This window comes from Anopheles aquasalis, chromosome Y (genome assembly GCF_943734665.1).
Source record: "Anopheles aquasalis chromosome Y, idAnoAquaMG_Q_19, whole genome shotgun sequence".
In the NCBI taxonomy this organism is placed as follows: domain Eukaryota; kingdom Metazoa; phylum Arthropoda; class Insecta; order Diptera; family Culicidae; genus Anopheles; species Anopheles aquasalis.
In genome coordinates, this window is record NC_064879.1 from 5,371,539 (window position 1) to 5,386,190 (window position 14,652).

The 14,652-nt window shown below is 47.7% G+C and overlaps 1 protein-coding gene across 2 annotated transcripts; it reads left to right on the forward strand.

The window, feature by feature from the left end:
* Positions 1–260: 260 nt before the first annotated feature.
* Positions 261–6,515, forward strand: LOC126579940 (rab11 family-interacting protein 1). Of its 2 annotated transcripts, XM_050243717.1 has the most exons (5): positions 261–521; positions 671–1,261; positions 2,960–3,104; positions 3,206–4,855; positions 4,950–6,515. In XM_050243717.1, exons 2-5 carry the CDS (start codon positions 1,231–1,233, stop codon positions 4,954–4,956), a joined length of 1,833 nt encoding a protein of 610 aa, XP_050099674.1. In that variant the 5' UTR covers positions 261–521; positions 671–1,230; the 3' UTR covers positions 4,957–6,515. The 2 variants fall into 2 exon arrangements, with proteins under 2 accessions (XP_050099674.1, XP_050099675.1); XM_050243718.1 differs by having other exon boundaries at positions 261–1,261; positions 3,206–4,859.
* Positions 6,516–14,652: the final 8,137 nt, after the last annotated feature.

Sequence of the window (14,652 nt, forward strand, 5' to 3'; positions counted from 1 at the left end):
TTTTGCGAGGCAGAGTGTTCGATCGAAAGGTGAAAATGAAATTATGCTTTCGCGTGCTTCATGTTGATCCGAAATATCTTACGGGGGAGGGGCTACAGGACGTCGAAAATGGTACCAATACATGCGCAAAAGCAGCAAGATTTCCGCTCTGTTAGCTGCTCTGTTAGCTGCTCTGTTAAACATTAACAGAGGCCTTTGAGTGGCGCTTGAGCGATTTCTGTCACACGGGGAGGAACGGTGCGAGTGCTGTGATCGCTGGCGCACGGGTCGTCGTCGTCGTGCACGGAGATAACCGCCGTAGTCCGGAGTAGTACCGTAGTGTGTAGTTAGCGCGGGCGTGAAGTGAAGTGGAGTGGAGGGGGTTGATGGTTGATCCCGTCGTGTTGTCCTCATTGTGAAACCAGAAGTGCCTTGCGTCTCGTGTTTCAAGTGTTGTGCCTTTTTTTTGCCCCGTTTACGCGTGTTTACGGTCCCGGACCTTCCAGCTTCCAGCGGGGTGTATTTGCTCTTGTGTTGGTTTGGTCAGTGAACTTGTGTCCGAGCTAGGCCAGCCGAAGCCGTACCAGAAACTGCCGTGTCAGCACCACCGACCCGCAAAAGTGGGCGATAATCCACCACTCGCGCTGAGCTTGTACCGTTACCACATCTCTCAACCCAAACCCTCTTCCAGATCAGCATCAGTATTTACTGTGGGGAGATAGCAGCGACTGCAGTGGACAAGTGAGAGAGCGACAAAGTGACAGAGAGAGAGAGAGAGAGAGAGAGACAGAGAGAGGATATTGAAGGGGTGAGGAGTGCGTTGTCACCTTCGATCTCTTCGGAGGAGGAGGAGGAGTAGGTGGACACTATTTGCGTAAAGGCCTTTCTAGGGGAAGGGTGTGCGTTTGTGGTGCTTTCACTTCTGGCGTCTTCTGGCCTTCCGGGAGAAGCTTCTGCCGTCACCAAACCACCACTGTGCAGTGTAATTAGACCTCTCGCGGGGGAGGGGGGCCTCCGCGCGTTTGCCACGAGTTGCCAAGCAGGAAAGAAAGCTGACCCGTATCCGTTGACGCGTGCGCCCGTGCGTGTGAGTGTGTGGTTGCGCGCGAACGAATTTAGAGCGCGCCTACACCGAACCAACCAACGATCATCGCCATCATCATCATCATCATCATCACCAGCACCAGCGCCTCAACATCAGCTGTTTGAATCCGATTCGCGAATCCGGATCGGAACAACGCCTCGGAAACAATGTGGAGCCCAACGCACATCCAGGTGACAGGTAAGGATCGTGTAACGGTGTGTATGTGGGTGTGACGGTGCATCATCATCATCATCGGTATCATCGGTATCATGCGATCCCCTTTATCGCGAATCAAGGATCACCGAAAGAAGAACCGAAAGAACGAGACGGAGGAAAGGGGAGGGGGCATTCCAGGGCAGCCATTCTGCCCTCTGGATGACTCACGGGGCGGCCACGGGCGTGCGCACGCACACGGGGACACACACACTTATCGGGGCACATAAATGGTGACGAACGAGAACGCATCGCTCACTCACCGCACCAGCACCGAATGGGAAGTGCCGTGGGACGGGTGGCCACCGTCATCATGTCTACACGAATTCGATTCAAATTCAGGTGACAATCGGTAAACCCTCCTCCTCCTCCTCACCCTCCTCCGCCCTTTCCAACAATGGTTTCGCCTCGCGGAAATGAACTGTTTAATTTTTTCACATTTTTTTTTTGCTTAAACGTTCACATTCCAGCTAGAGTTCGAGCCGTCCGCGAGCTCGCAAACCGCTCACACAGTCGTACGCACAGAGAGGAGTCACACTTGAGCCACTAAAGCCCGATCATACTGTTAAACGCGTGTAAATATGATTGTTGCTCGATTTAATGGCATAAAAGTACATTGTGAACCGGCAGAATTTCCATTTTGAACGCCTGCACCGGCTCCACAAAAATATTGAATATTCCAGAGACCACCAGTGCTGAAATCTGAATTTTCTGGTGGGCCTTTCATTTTTTTTTTTAAGAAAAATAATGTTGAAATGTGTAACCTTTTCCTGTGTGTGTTTGGGAAGGTTCATTCGTGATTAAAATAATAAGAATTTGGTTAATGCTTCAAACCACGCAAAATATGCTACTAAGCTCGTAGACAAACCATGCGTACCAAAAACCGGGTGGTTGTCTTGACTGGCTTGTAATGATTTTGATTGAATATTGTATGCCACGGTGCATTGTTATGTGTAACATATTTTCGAACGATTAGTAAGGCAAAGTTTAAAAACAAAACAAAACTATGCGCCGAACTTTTGGTCAGCTTCTGGCTCGCTGTGCGCCTGTTAGTCCAACAATCCCCCCCCGGTGAGATGATCTGAATTTCGACAGCCCCCCAAAACCCCCCATACTCTGCTGCTTACACACATTTGAAAAGAAAAAAAAAACCCCACACCCACACAAACAAAAAATCCGCGAACGAACCACCGTTGAGCGGTCGGTCGGTGGTTCCGGTTAGCTGCACGCATATTTATTTCACTTTCTGCGCGCGAGGAGGGCGAGGAGAAGAGTTGTCACGATTGTTGGCCTGAGGTGATGGGAAGGCACGTGGGAAGAAGGGGGAATGCTCGTAAGGAATGCAGAATGCATCCACCCCCACTGGGAGGAGGGCGGGCAGCACCCATCCGGTATGGCCAATGATCTGTGAGGTGAGATTGTTGGGTTTTTTTTTCTGTTTGTTTTTGGCTTATTTCTCTATTGTTTTTTTTCTTTTTTTTTGGTATTGTGATCCGTGGTGTGTCTTTTTCTTTCTTTCTGCGTGAGATAAAACATTTCTCCTAATTAGCAATCAGCAACAGGCGGGGATGCGTTTGCGAGATGCGATGATACGGATCTGGCTTGCTTTTGTGACTGGTTTGACTTCCCCCTAGATACACTAATCGTTGGTTTTTCTTCTTCCTCTTTCGCTTTCCTTTACAGTGCAGCGTGCCCGAGGACTGCTCATCAAGGGTAAGCAGGGCACCAACAACTGCTTCGTGATCATAGCGCTGGGAAAGGAGAAGTTTCAAACTTCGGTCCAGGAGAAGGCACCAGAATCGGTGACCTGGAATGAGGAGTGCGAGCTGTAAGTGTAGGGGCGGTGACTCGCCCGACGTCCGATGCCTTGCTAACCCCATTCCCCCTTTTTTACTCGCATTTTCCGGTTCGTCCTGGACCACCTGGCAGACAAATACCGTCGCAGGGCAACCAGGCGCAGCTGGTGCTGACCGCCCTGCACCACAACAGCGTCGGCATGGACGAGTTTCTCGGGCGCGTCGTGCTGCCGCTGAACGAGATGGAGATCTACGAGCGGCCCCGCTCGCGCTGGTACAAGCTGGAGAGCAAGGACAAGGACCGGGAGCGCAAGAAGGAGAAAGAGCGGGGCGAGCTGGAGGTGCGCATCTCGTTCACCGTGAAGGCGGGCTCCCTGACCGATCTCAGCAAGAAAACGCCCAGCAAGAGCTCGATCAGCAACCTGGCGTCGAGCGTCGGTGGCTCGCTGCTCAGCATCGGTGCGATCGAGAAGCGCAAGGGCCTCCGGAAGCTGGCCAAATCGCTCGGCTCCAAGATGCACATCTCCGGGCTTGGGCGCAAGGGCCACAAGGACCGCGACGAAGGACCGTTGGACGAAGAGGTTACTGGTGGTGGTGGTGGTGGTGGTGGTGGTGGCGCTCGCACTGGCACCACGTCCCTGCACGACCGCAGCACGAAGCAAACCATCGGTGACGCCGATCCGGGCGTGATCAGCGAGGACGAGGATGAGTTCGTGTTGGATAACCTTTCGCACAAAAGCTCTACCGGATCGGTCAGCCACTGGCCGAACACGCAACCGGTCAGCACCGGGTCCGCCACCGGGTTCCGTCGGCATCCGGAAGAGGTGGTAGCATTCCACGCCGCCACGCCCGTGGCCGACGGGACCGCAGCGTTTCACATTTCGAAGGCGAGCTCTTCCAGCTCACTGGTTGGTGCGGCGGGTGAGATCGGTGAGCCGGGTGGGTCAAAGCAGCAGCGGCACCACGCCGACAGCCCGGCCGGCAAGGAGAAGATGGACGAGTGGGAGCAGAAGCTGTACGGGAAGCACCTCGAGATCGGTAGCACCGACTCGCTGAAGCGCAGATCGTGGGAAAGCTCCCGGGTAATGCTATCCGCTGGCAGGCAGGAGGAGCAGCAGCAGCAGGAAGCAGTGGCCGAGCAGGTCACACTCGCTGCACCCGAACCGCAGGCCCGCTCGGTGCCGACCTCACCCGAACTGGACGGCATGGCTGGGCGGGGCGCCCCGAAACCGGTGCCCCGGGCCGGCTCCCGGCAGGACGTATCGCGTCCGGGAGCGGGAACGGGCGAACCGGTGCCCGAGGTGCACACCGTGCACAGCAAGCCGGAGAAGGAGAGCTTTACGAAGAAAATCAAGCACCTGATCAAGGACCATGGTCACCATCAGCGTGCGGACTCGCTGGAGAATCTGACGGCCGTGGTGGTCGTCCCGCAGCGGAAGCTGAACGGCTCGAAGCAGGCCAGCCCGTTCGGGCACGAGCAACGCATCATCATCGGCGGCGAAACGGTTGGCACCGAGCTGGGGCAACGGGCGGCGGTGGCCAAGGCGGCGGCAGCGGCAGCGGCCGCCTCGATGCCCCTCACACCCCAAACGCTCGCCAAGTACGAGGGCAAATCGCACGAGGAGATGGTGCGGGTGGCGCAGGGCCTCGAGAACGAGGTGCTGTTCCAGAAGCAGAAGGTGAAGGAGCTGGAGGACTACCTGGACAGCCTGCTGCTCAAGGTGATGGAATGTCACCCTAAGATTTTACAAAATCCCTACACGAAGGCGAACCCCAGCAAAAGGTAGGTGTGTGCTCTTCACATTACAACGAAATGCATGTGAACTTAGATGCGACAAATCTAATCTGGCCTTGCGCCTTTCACTCTCTGTTTGCAGTGGATGATGCGGCGGTTATCGGGAGTCTTGCAATCGGCAGTTAGTAGCGACCTAGTAGCAGTGTAATTTTGTTTTTTTTTTTCCAAAAAGCAATCACTCACCAGAAAACCAGAAGAAAAAGGCCCGCTCACCAACTACACACGCCGCTCGGTCATCGGCCATCAATCATTTAAACAGTTCCACAATCGTCCATCCCAAACCAGCTGAACTGAACTGCGAACGCCAAAGAGTGCATACGCGGGTAACAAACTGACAGAGAAGGGGACATGGGGAGTGTTAGGGTGGGGTGTAGTCTCCACGCCGGCATGCGGGGGGGGGGGGGGGGGGGGGGGACTTTGGTATTTAATTTTTATTTGTGACACATGGTTTTAGAATTTTTCCCTGAAAGCTGATCCTTTCAAGAACGTTGTGTAAAAGTTTTGGATCAATCGAAGGAAAACTGACAAAGATACATATATTTGAAAATCCGCGTTTCATGCAGCTCGCTACTTCGAAGAGCGTTTCCCTAAGAACCATCGCTTTCAATGTCGGTGCCCACCGTACCGTAAAAACTACTGGGCCGATTATTTTGAAATTTTTTGCTCATAATCTGTATACTTTTTGCCAGGTAGCCCTGTTGAGATATCATAAAAACTGTTGATACTTTTTTTTAAACAAATCTGTAAAGTTCGTTTTTTTATGGCAGAATCGCAAAAAGCCTCACTTTTTCAACTTTAAGAATCTGCCAAAAATCGAAAAGTAAGAATATCATCAAGAATTTTCCAAGACTACCTAGATAAACTTATAATCTTTCTAACGAATATCGATTTGTATTTTTCTGATAACCCGTCACGCAGCTACCAGAGGGCACCAGAAAAAAAGTATCTTTTCACAAGACACGACTGCCCAAATTTGATGGCATGGATTCATTTTTCAATGAATGTTGCTCAAAACAATACCAAATATTTTTCAAAAGTTGTAGATTATTATGTCATTTACTTGAAAAAATACAGTTCAATGGTTGCGTCACAAAAAAACCGTTAAAAATGGGCCTTTGTTTGGCCCGAAAATACCGAAGTCCCCCCATAATGGAGGAGCATAATGCGAACTTTCCCGACCAGCGCTTCACGAAGCAGGTTGCTTCTTTACTCTACCCGAAAAAACGGCCGTTCGGCGTTCGGCGACACTTTTTTAATGTCGGAACGCCGAAACGATGCAATTTGTAATTTGCACCTCCACTCGATCAGCTGTCCATCACACCCACCTTGGCGAAAGCGCGCTTCTATTACTTTTTTTTTTATTATTACTATTATGATTATTGTATTATTATTATTATTATTATTAGCGTGTAATTAGGCGTATAGCGAAGGAGAGAACATGAGCCTTACCAAGAGCATCGAGGTTTATACTATCGAGCAATTATACACCGGCATCTATTGGAAGTGATCTACAGTATATTTCGCTACTACCTTTCTGCTTCTCTTTTCTATACAAAAGAGAGCAAACCATGGGAGGGACGAAGGGCGAGATTGTAATATTAAACTAAATTATGTAATATCGAATAAAAGATTGTTATACAAAATCAAACAAAAACAAAGCACATCATCCGTCAGTTTCTTTGCCGTTGCGTTTCCGCTGTACAAAAAGTGTCACGCAGCATACGCAGGATGCTGATTGGAACGGGTATTGGACGTTTTCCTTTGGATATGTGCGCGTTCAGTGGAAGTCCTCAGCAGTGTCAAAAAAAAAACGGACGTCCCCTAATCCCTTATCGGGATGGCCAGGTTTATTTTTTTTGGCGCATTTGTCACAGTTGGCCTCACGTTGGTTAAGATACGGTGCACGGTTTCGGTCCTGTGTGCGTTCGATGGATGTTCATTAATTACAACAAACAAAAAAAAAAACATCATACCACAGCAACATGCGATCACAACCTAGCGAGTGACACACAAAACAAACATACATATGCACTAACATCGAAGAATGGTTGGTTGGTTGGTTGGTTGGTTGGTGGCTGAATGGTTTAATTAACGAGCGCCTAAAAATTCCGTTGAAATCCAGTGAAGAAATGTGATGCGATCGCCGGCCCTTGTGGGCGTATATTTCTCTCTTTCTCTTTCTCTTTATTTTTTTTGCCATTCTTGCTCCACCACGGCAGATGCATTTTGGATTATTTCACTCCATTTTTTTCCCCCCGGTGAGACTAAGCCGAACAGAATGCGTTTGATGCTGCTCCTCAACAACGGTAGACGCTGCGGCTGATAACATACACGCGCGCCGGCATTGGCGGACGGATGGACGAAACAGGAAGTTGCATCCAGCCTCCCCCCCGGACATTAGTCCTGATCCTGAAACGAACACAGACTTGAACGCAGTAGCAGCAGCAGCAGCAGCAGCAACAGCCTACTGCGTTGGTGTAATGTCATCCTGCAGAATGGTCGATGCGCTGGACTTCTGGACACTTCCAACCTCCCCCCGTCCCCCCCTACGGTTGATGTGCAAAAAGAAATTTCCAAAGAAAAAAAAAGGGGCGAAAAACGCGGCGACCAAACATGCCACCGGGAACGAGAATGTCCTTCCGTTCAAAGGATAATTAAAAATTGGACCCCCCCGCCCCCATCCCCACCATTTTCCCCCCGGTGTCATGGGAGTCATAATTAGAGCGCGCCATTGGTTTTTTGTTTTTTTTTTGGTGGCCTGGGCCTCCCAGCACTGGGAGGTTTTGTGCAAAATCCGTCGAACTTGCTCGAACTTTTGTCCGCTTACACGGACGGATGAACGGACCAGCACCGGGTTTTAGCAGGCAGGCGCCTACAGGCAGTAAAGTGAGAACTTTTTTGTTGTTTTCTTTGTTTTGTTCTCTACTGTTTTCCTTTGGTGGGCGCACCGGCGTGACGCTGCTCGACTCGACACAGCGCTTCGCCGGGTAGTCCTTTCAGTGGGCCTAGAAGGCTCGGAGGAGGAGGAGGAGGAGGTCCAGATGCACTTTCCATCGAAAGATCCAGCACCGTAATCGGGAAACAATTAGCACAGAGGGCTCGTGGTACGTGCTTCCTTCTGCGCCACCTACTCCCAAGCCGCTTGTGCGAGCTGCAATGGTTGAAGGCTTCATTGGCCTTGGCGTACACCGGCGTGACAGTATGTGGGGAGCTTTTTTTCTGGTTAAAAAAATGAACACGATCTGGTCGAACGTGAACAAAGGAATTGTGGTTCGTACTTTCATTCATTTTGCTCATATGCTGCAGCATGGCGCATCAGATTGGCAATCTGTGGCTGTTTAAATGAAGTCGAAGGTTAACCTATGAACCAGCTTTAATAGTTCTGCTTTTAACAACCAGTAAAAGGTGCCATTAAATAACAAAAAGGAACACAAAACATACATTTGGTGATGATCAAGGGTAGTATCGCACTTCCTTTGATGGGTGGGAGGGGATTGCGGGAGCTAAACATACAACAAAAACAAAAAAAAACAAAAACAATTCCTCCAGCGACCAGCGTATGTGTTGCCGAAATGGAATACTTTTTTTCCGTAGTGTCGCTAGCACACATACACAGCAGGCAGAAGGATTACTCGCGATGGCTGTGTGATGGATGGATGGATCTGCTGGTCCGGTAGGGTCAGATCGTCGGTTCATCATCTTCATCATCATCATTTCCCCCAGCGTTCCAGCGCTAATGGAATGGTCCGTGGGTTGCGATCCGCTGCCCACATCCGCGAGCGAAAAGGAACACGCAAACACAAACTAAAGAATGAAGGAAAAAAACGCACACAGAGCGGAAGCACCCTAAGGCATGATCTCCATCAACTGGATTATGGCGTGGTATCGCGACGAGCGAGATGGGGGAGGACCATACCAGTGCTTCGATTGGCTACCGGTACGGTACAGTGGAGGAGCTGCAGCGCATTACATTTAATTCCAAAACCACCAGCAGCAGCAGCAGCAGCAGCAGCAGCAGCAAGTGTTTGCCCAAAATGGGGGGGTTAGGGCGATTCACGGCCAATGGAATTGCTCGTCGCGCGTAGGAGCATCCCTTGGAGCATCAAAAACCAAAACCCCACCACTAACGGGGGCGGACGGAAGGATGCAAAACGCGAACACAAACGGGGAGAATCTTGTTAGCATCGCGCCGAACTCGCGGGCTCGCTCGGGGTCTAACTAAAAATGATGGAAACCTGCACCAGCCGCCCACCAGCCTCCTTTTCCGGGCGAAATAGACATAGATTCCGCCGCAAGCAGCAGCAGCAGCAGCAGGAGCAACATCGTTCGTCGTTTGGAAACTTTCTATTTCCTTGTTTTTTTTTTTTTTTAGTTTTGCTTTTTTCTGTGTTGCGTTTTTGTCACCGGTGGTGCAAACACATGACATGGCAAACACATGACACGCGCTTCGGTATTTTTTGGGCATGGGTAATGGATTATGGTGAGCCGCGCTCACCATCGGTTGATGAACGGCGAAAAAAATCCCGTTCCGTAAAAATAACGCTCCGTTCGGCAAAGGAAACGGAACGAACGAACGATGCCGCTACGCCATTCGTTTCAATTACGTTTTGACGATCCTGTATTTTTGGCTGATACTGGGGCGCCCGTGTGGGGGGTGAGTTTTAAAAGGCCCGAAACAAGCAAAACAACAACAACGGTGGAAAAAAAACACATACACGTAAAATAAGGGCTGTGGAGCTCCAATTTCAATCACAGTCATACAGAGCGATGGATGGAAGGTGCATCGGAGTGCTGGGGGAAGGGGGGGGGGGGGGGTTCGCGCATCACCTGTGATGCATGCGATTCTTCATAATTAAGCCAGCCGGTGACTCGGTGATATCTTCAGTGTATGAGGTCCTGCGGCCCTGAGGAAGGGCCACGAGGGAGTTCAAAGGGAGAGCAAACACACACATACCATCGTCTCGATGATTTTACGTTACGACTGCCTAAGATTGCTGCATTGCTTAGGGTAATAGTGTGGTGATGAAACTGAAAGCGCCTTTGCTAATATCGTCACAACTGATTAGGCTTGTTCGAATGTTAACATTTTTCCTGAATTTTTGGAAACATTTTGAATAAATCGAAACAAAACTGACAGAGATACAGAGTTTTGAAAATTCGCGTTACATAGATGGCTGCATGCAGCTCGCTACTTTGAAGAACGTTTCCCAAAACGCAACGTTTTCAAAGTCGGTGCCCATTGTGCCGTAAAAACTACTGGGCCGATCGATTTGAAATTTTCAAATCATAATCTGTACACTTTTTACCAGGTAACCTCGTCGAGATATCATGAAAATTGTTGATACCTTTTTTTTAAACAAATCTTTCAAAATCGTGTTTTTAAGCAAAATCGAAAAAACTTCAAGCCGCCTTTCAACTTCAAAAATCTGCCAAAAATCAGGAATATCAACAAAAACTCTCCGGGGCTACCTAGATAAACTTATAAGCTTTCAAACGAGTATCGATTTGCATTTTTCTTCATCGCAACTACGATGGGCACCGGGAAAAAGTACCTTTTCAAAGACATGACTGCCTAAATGTGATGCCATGGATGGAGTTTTTAGTAAATCTCCCCCAAAATAGAACCGAATATTCTTCAAAAGTTGTAGTTTAACATCCAATTGATTTGAAAGATAAAGACGAATGGTTACGTCACAAAAAATCGTCAAAAATGATCCTTGGTTTGGTACGAAATTACCGAAGCCCCCCTTTAATGGTGAGCCTAAGGTTAAATAGTGTTCAAAAAAGGCTCAGTTTGGGGAAGATTTCTAACAAAATCTTCATCCACATGGCATCAAATTTACGAGTACATGTCGTGTGAAATATATAAATCAATATTGCTTTTCGTAGCCCATAAGTTCATTCCGCTAGTCTCGTTCGGTGTGTTTTTCTTAGAGATTTTCCAAAATTCCGATGTTTAACAGCGGCTCGAAGTTATAGAAGCGGTTAGAGATTATCAAAAATCAATATCTTCCAGCCAGTTTGCCGCCGATTGGTCCACAGATTTTGCACAATATTTTTGAAAAGCTAGGCATTGAGATAAAAATGCAAAAAAAATAAATTGATAAAAGATAAAAGAATTGAAAAAAGGAACGTTAAATACCTTTGTCGGCGGCGGCGGTGGCAGCGTCGAAGCTGGCAAATCTGGCAGATAGCGAGGAATGGCATTGGGCCACCCGGATAAATGAAAGGCAAGATAAGCGATGAGCAGGGCGAGCGTTTAATGAATTGCTGCAATATAGATTCCGGTGTGCGATAGTGAAGCGCAAAACTGCCGTGGTAATGACGCTGGTATTAGCCCCTAGCCGCCGGAACAGGCGGAATGCGAAATGTGGTGGAAAGCAATGGAAAGGCAATGGCAAAAGCAATTAGCTCGGTGGCGCCGAGAGATTAGATATGGCGAAAGTGGTGCGCAAGAGAGCGAGAGAGAGAGAGAGGGAGAGAGAGAGAGCGTGCGTGCAAGTGTGAGAGCAGCGCGTAAAGGGATTGCATCCGGAACGTGGTGGTGCATAATAGGATTAGAAGTGGTGCCAAGCTGCACCGCAAAGCGCAACCACCGCTCGCCCACCCACCCACCCATCCAGACGTGTCCGGAGCATACGCACCGGGTTTTGCAGCCTTTTGTCTTCAGCTCTTTGGCCCTCTTAGCCCCTTCCCAATGGGCCGGCCCCGAAGGCCCCGAAGGCCCCGAGGATAATTAGGATTTCAGGCAGCCGCTTAGCGCGTTCCCGGTGGGGCGCGGTAGGTGGGTGGAAAATCGATTACCATACTCCGCGAAAGCGCGATTCACGCGCTGCCGCTCAACCCGCTACCATGGGTCACCTGTCACCCGGCGCACATATCCATGCGCAGGTGCGATTACATCCGGATCGAAACCAGTAGCACACACGACGGTGCACGATGTTGGTGCCTATTTTTGCCCTTGAAAACCCTATTTTTTCGATTTGAACATTCCCAACCATTGCTTGGAAGGACTCCTCTCCTTCTGTTATTTGTTTATTGGCTCGCTTTCGGTTCGGTCTTTCCTTCTCGCGATCGGTGTTACTTTTTGTTAGTTTATTGTCTCCTGCAATTTCTAAATTTTTGTACCTCTTAAGGGGGGGCTTCGGTAATTTCGTACCAAACCAAGGATCATTTTTGACCTTTTTTTTTTGACGTAACCATTCTACTTTATTGTTTCAAGTGAATGGCATATTAAACTACAACATTTTAAGAATATTTAGTTCTACTTTGGGGAAGATTTATTAAAAATGTCATGCATGGCATCAGATTTATGAAGTTGCGTCTGTGAAAACGGTACATTTTCCTGTGCCCACCGTAGCTACGGTCATCAGAAAATTACAAATCAATATTCTTTTGATAGATTATAAGTTTATCCAGCTAGCCCCGTCGAGTTTTTGTTGAATTTCCTATTTTTCGATTATTGCCAGATTTTTTTAAGTTCGAAAAAGTGGATCAAACTGTGATCAAACCGGGTTCGTCGCTTAAACGGGCGAGTCTTTTGATTCGGACCAAAAGAAACGGCTCATTTTTGGCGCTTTGCTTTTTAACCCTCGGTTGGGCACCCGGGTACCCGGGTACCCATTTCAAGTTTCAACGAAAAAATGAATGCCTTCCCGTCAATATTTTTTTACGAAACTCCGGATCCCCAAAGTACAACTCATTTTAAGCCGAATTGGCGTTGAAATTGTTTTGATAACTCATATTTAAAGGTAATTATGGCCCGATGAAATTAACACCCGCCCAGTGGCACCCGGGTACCCGGGTACCCCATACGTTGGCTATGCACATGGGCTATGTTTATAAACACAAAACTACACTTTTTATCAACATTTATCCATGTTGACGTGTTTATTAATCGTTAATTAGGTAAACTACAATATTTTGATGAAAAATTAATAACTTTTGAGCTTTTCCATGAGCAATAGGAGAAAAATAATCAACATATTTGAAACCTTTTATGTGCAATTTAAATTATATATTATTTCTCAAACTGATTAAAAATGGTTCTTATAGCGTAATTTTCTTAACATATGAGCAAAATTATACACTAATCTTCATCAAAAAGGGTTTAGGCGGCATTTTCGTAGACCACAGAAACCAATATACATGGTGCGTTCAGAAAGTGATGAGACTGGATTTTTCCTGACGAAACGGTTTGAGATAAGGTATTGAATTTTTTACGCCAACATAGAGGCATGATTTAGCTATTCAACGCACTTTATTTCATTCGGCTATGACAAACTGAAAGAAAATGGGACGATTTTTCGTGAACCATGTTTTTAGTTGATGTAACATCGTAGAACGCCCCCTTTCTATGGACCACAGCTCGGATCATCGCGGACCTCTTTCCTGGCATAGAGCCCCCAAACAGAAATGTATGAGGACTTGATGAATTACTGGCACCAACGGAATGTTTTTCTGTAGGTCCGGATGATCCGCGCCAGGAAGAAGGTCCAGATGATCCGCGCCAGACCAATGGCCCAAAGAAAGGGGACATTCTACGGTGTTCCATCAACTAAAAACATGGTTCACGAAAAATCGTCCCATTTTCTTTCAGTAGGTCATAGCCGAACGAAATAAAGTGCGATTGATAGCTAAAACCTTCCTCTACCTTATCGTAAAAAAATAAACACGATATCTCAAACCGTTTTGTCAGAAAAATCAATTCTCATTACTTTCTGAACGCATCATGTAGCAACTGGTCTGATCTCGTAGCTCAATTGTGCCCAATTAACTCAATTGTTTATGACTCAAAAGTGCCTTATGGCAATTCCAAACTGATTTATTCGAAGAAATCAATAATTTCAATAACATATTTGCTGGAAAATTCGATCACTTTACGATCTTATTGTTTGCTTTACGACGAACGCGGTAGAGAATGACCGTACGAAGGGGTATCAATGCATTGTGTTCATTATTTTTATTGTTTTTATTGAATTTTGTTGTGATTTTTAAAGAAAAATACGTTCCGAAGACTCTTAAATTAGTTCTAGAACACCATTTTTATCATAAAACTGATACAAACGATGATACAAGAACATAACAATGCAATGCACATAAGTGGGGTACCCGGGTACCCGGGTGCCCAACGAAGGGGTAAACGCCGGGTGCCCAACCGAGGGTTAAGAAACTATTTACCTATGCACGGGTTTGCAAGCGCTTTAATAAACTCCAACTTCCGTAGTAAATTTGGTCGTTTTTTTTTGGAGAAAATATTTTACAAACTTACGTCCACCGCCATCGAGTGTAGAATGGCATGCACGTCTGCAAATGCACGGAGCCCGAAAACTTTCCAAAAATCCATATCTTTGTCAGTTTAGCTCCGATTGATCGCAAAAATTTTCCACACGGTTGGACCAAACAAGAGAACAATAGTGCGGCAATTGAATTGTTGCACAAAAAACAACACAATAAAATAAAAAAACACATATCATAATCGTCCACAAGCGAGCGGCGGAACAAACAGGAGAACAAAAGCAAAAACGTACACAGAACACCATTCAAACGCCCCCCGCCCCCCCCCCCCCTCCTTCGTTTGCTCACTAGAGTGTGGTCGAGCTAAACGAAACTAAGAACGGAAAAATTAAACTTAACAACCTTCCCCCCCGGCCGAGAAGCAACAAAACAACAAACAAAAGCTATCCGCCACCATAACCTGCCGCGGTGCTCTCTCTCTCTCTCTGTCTCGTATGTGCGTTTGGATTGAATTTCGCACGGCCACTACGCATTGCTGCTGCTGCTGT